The sequence below is a fragment of the Lolium rigidum genome, chromosome 6 (assembly GCF_022539505.1).
Source record: "Lolium rigidum isolate FL_2022 chromosome 6, APGP_CSIRO_Lrig_0.1, whole genome shotgun sequence".
NCBI classification, from domain to species: Eukaryota; Viridiplantae; Streptophyta; class Magnoliopsida; order Poales; family Poaceae; genus Lolium; species Lolium rigidum.
The window spans coordinates 169,625,606-169,628,978 of NC_061513.1; the positions used below are offsets into that span (position 1 = coordinate 169,625,606).

General features: G+C 49.6%; 1 protein-coding gene across 1 annotated transcript; it reads right to left on the reverse strand.

The window, feature by feature from the left end:
• Window positions 1–2,350: 2,350 nt before the first annotated feature.
• Window positions 2,351–2,956, reverse strand: LOC124663542 (agamous-like MADS-box protein AGL62). The gene has a single exon (XM_047201232.1). The coding sequence runs from the start codon at window positions 2,954–2,956 to the stop codon at window positions 2,351–2,353; it is 606 nt and encodes a 201-aa protein (XP_047057188.1).
• Window positions 2,957–3,373: the final 417 nt, after the last annotated feature.

A 3,373-nucleotide genomic window follows, 5' to 3' on the forward strand; every position in this document is an offset into this window, starting at 1 on the left:
GGTACGGCTGTGTGCATCCTAGTTATGCAGAGGCCGGGTCTATTACTTAAAGTAATAAAGTGCCCATTTTCGAAAAAAATCTCCAAGTAGCGGGCGAAGCCTATTAACCAAACACTTTGAAACCACCTTGTAAATACATTACAAAAACCAATAGGTCGGTAGTCTTTGCGCTCAATCGCATTATCAATCTGTTGGATCAACACATTGACATATCATTTGTGCCTTCTGGCATAAAACTGGAGTGAAAAAAATGCTTCACCTCCTTAATGACATTATCTCTCATGAGCTCATCCTTTGGTAAAGTGATGCAGCTTGATCTTCGGTCTTCGCCGCATCACGATCGTCATCAAGAACTACGCCCAAGTTCGACATCATGGAAGCATGGAAGAGAAGGAAGAAAAGGAGCTGGAAGCTCTAGGCCCGACACTACCGCCCCTCAAGACCGGTACTACCGCCCGGTAAGGACCGGAACTTCCACCCATGCGTGTCTATGTGTGTAATTTACCCCTTCGGACCCCTCCCTATAAATAGGCACTTATCCCCACCTTCATGAGAAAATATTAGGATGAACCAACCTAGGCTTATGCCTCCACCATCCCTAGTGGATTAGGAAAACCCCTCCTCTCTTAGACATCAATCTATGAGTTGTATCAAGGCCTTCTTTATGTGATTGATCTCTCACTTGTGTGATTCTACTTCGGTCTCTCGCACTAGTGATATCATCGATTGCATACCGATCTCTTGCTCGGGGATTCTACCTCATGTCTTTCCCTTGAGTGATTCTATCGGGACGGCGGTTCGGGACGTTGAGAGCAAACATGATTGTATCGGGTTATGTTGCGTGCGTTCATCGTGTTCTTCGTGTTCATCCCTCCCCCTTTCTTGTTCTTGGTCAATTCGTGAGATCGGACCACACATCGAAGGCTTAGCCCCCATCATATGGTATCAGAGCTTAGGCTGCCACGAATTTGGCCCCCACCCCTCCAATTTTGCCCCAAAAATTTTTCTAAAAAAATACCAAAAAATAGCTCGAATTTGGATCTTAGGATTTGTTGCGTTTTTTGTGGTTTGGTCCAGAAATCTGTTATCTTTGGTGTTGATCTATGTTTTCCCAACTTTTCTCTAGCCAATTCCTTCTATTCTCCTCGAAATCCAAAGATTTTTTACCCTAATTTCCACCCTGTGCTCGTGCTGTTCTTCACGTAGATCTCAGATCCGAAATATCTTGTCAACCACTTACCCTATTTGAAGGCATCTTGGAGCTCTTGGACGAGCGCTCCTCAAGGTGATCGAGATGTTGTATCAAATGTTTAGTTGGCAACGACGAACAACATATCGTCGACGGAGAGAATCGAGCTAGAGCTTCACAAGCCTACTTGATTTTGGTGAGTAGCGGATACACCGACGATCTATGTTGAAAATTTCACACTTTTTGACCTAAGTGTAGTAGCATCGCGGGGCGATGCGGCCTGGCGGCAGCGGTTGGTGGAGCCCGACGGCGGAGATGCAGGTCGATCGCTGTGGTGGCCTCGGGCAAGTGGAGCGAGACTAGGGTGGTTGCGCGCTCATTTGGGAGCATGAGAGGCGAGGTAGTTGGTGGAGGCAGTGCGGTGATGTAGTGGGCCAGCGGAGGTGGGACCAGGCAGGTGTGCAAGGAAGACGGTGAGGATTGTCTGTTGTTGAGGTGCAAGAGGGGTCATACCCTGGGTAGGTGGTGGGGAAAGAGAAACTTTAGAAGGTAGAGGAGGAGAAGCGAAAGGAATGAACATCGTGGCGGCTGGTGGCTGGTGGCTCCTGAGTCACTCCTGACCTTGAAAATTATTAGGTTAGGGAGGAGAAGCATAGATGTTTTAATAGGCGTTTGGGCTCTAAAGAAGGCTCAGGCATATAGGGACCCACATATTACTTTTTCTTTTTAATATATACATGTTTTATGTGGTAATTTTTGTAGTTGTACCAAATAATAGCCAACCGATAAAATTAGTTAATCTTTCAAATTCTGATTAGTTGCTCCCAAACCGACCGAATAGTTACTGTTACCGATATTTTCATTAAAAGAAAATATAATTAGAAGTAACTCGGTTACAAGTAGGACTGTAGCAGATCAACACTTGTTAACGGGGAAACCGTACTGATTAGCAGTAGCACTGTAGCAGATCAACTCTTCCCAATTACTACGAACAAGATAAACTCAATCCTCTCTCTGAAAAAATGATAAAACTCGTTCTAACATACTGTAGATAGTATCAATGCACAAATTGAAGCGGTGAATCGAAACACCACAAGCACTAGCAGAACGAAGTTAACACTGACGGCATAGATTAAGCAAGAGATCTCATTAGCAAGCACATCAAGCAAAATAATTAGAAGCCTCATCCCCGGCGTAAGCGACGACTGCCGTGGCGGCGGGTGGCGGGCCGGAGGGCAGCTTGTCGGCGTGGCGGCGCAGGTTTTCCCTGAGTCGCTCGAGCGACCTGGCGAACTCCGGTAGCTCCGCCGCCCCGAGCGCATCGACGTCCGCCTCCCACCAGAACCTCCTCTCACCCTGCGCCTCGATCACCTTGTACCCGATCAAGTTCATCCGCTCTATCTCTGACGCTAACTGCTTTGCGGTCGCCTCTTTCGCCTGACACATCTTCTCCAGCGCCTCACGGTCGTCATCCTCATCGACACCGGCGTCGTTAGCGGCAGCAGGGACAGGGGCGCCAGCGGGGAGGGGCACGTAGCGGCGCAGGACGGCGTCGACGGAGGGGCTGCCGAGGGCGAACACGTTGCCGGCCTCGGAGAAGACGATGACGGCGAGGTCGGCGCCGCAGAGGAGGGCGAGCTCGGAGCACTTCTTGAAGAGCCCGGAGCGGCGCTTGGAGAAGGTGACCTGGCGGCTGTTCTTGTCCACCCTGAGGGCCATCTCGATGCGGTGCCGCCCCGTGCTCGGCGTGCCGCGCGGATGCACCATCGTCGCGATCGATCCAAAGCGGTCGGGTGAAGAAATCTGGCGGCGGCGGCGGTGTTGCAGGTTGGTTCACGGGTGCTCTGGTGTTGCTTCCTCTGCGTTGTGCCTCAACCTGATGCGTGTAGCAGGTAGTATAAGTAGAAGAAGACTTACCAAAAATTGGCGCGCGCGAGACGAGGGCGAAGAGGATTGGATTTGCGTATTTCCTAAAACCGTGCGTCGCAAGGCAAGGCTGCGTGCTCGATTTCGAATCCGATTGAACACGGTTTGCCCTTTTCAAATACTTCTACGGAAGGAAAATCCGCGCGATTTCGAATCCGATTGAACGCGTATCTTTGGTACGCGGTCAGAAGACGCAAATAGTTACCCATTTTTGGTACTTGGTAGGGAGAATTGGGGATAGTTCTTTCAATTTTATGA

Coding starts and splice junctions, on each gene's coding strand:
- LOC124663542 (XM_047201232.1), bottom strand. CDS start 2,956: ATGGTGCATCCGCGCGGCACGCCGAGCACGGGGCGGCACCGCATCGAG.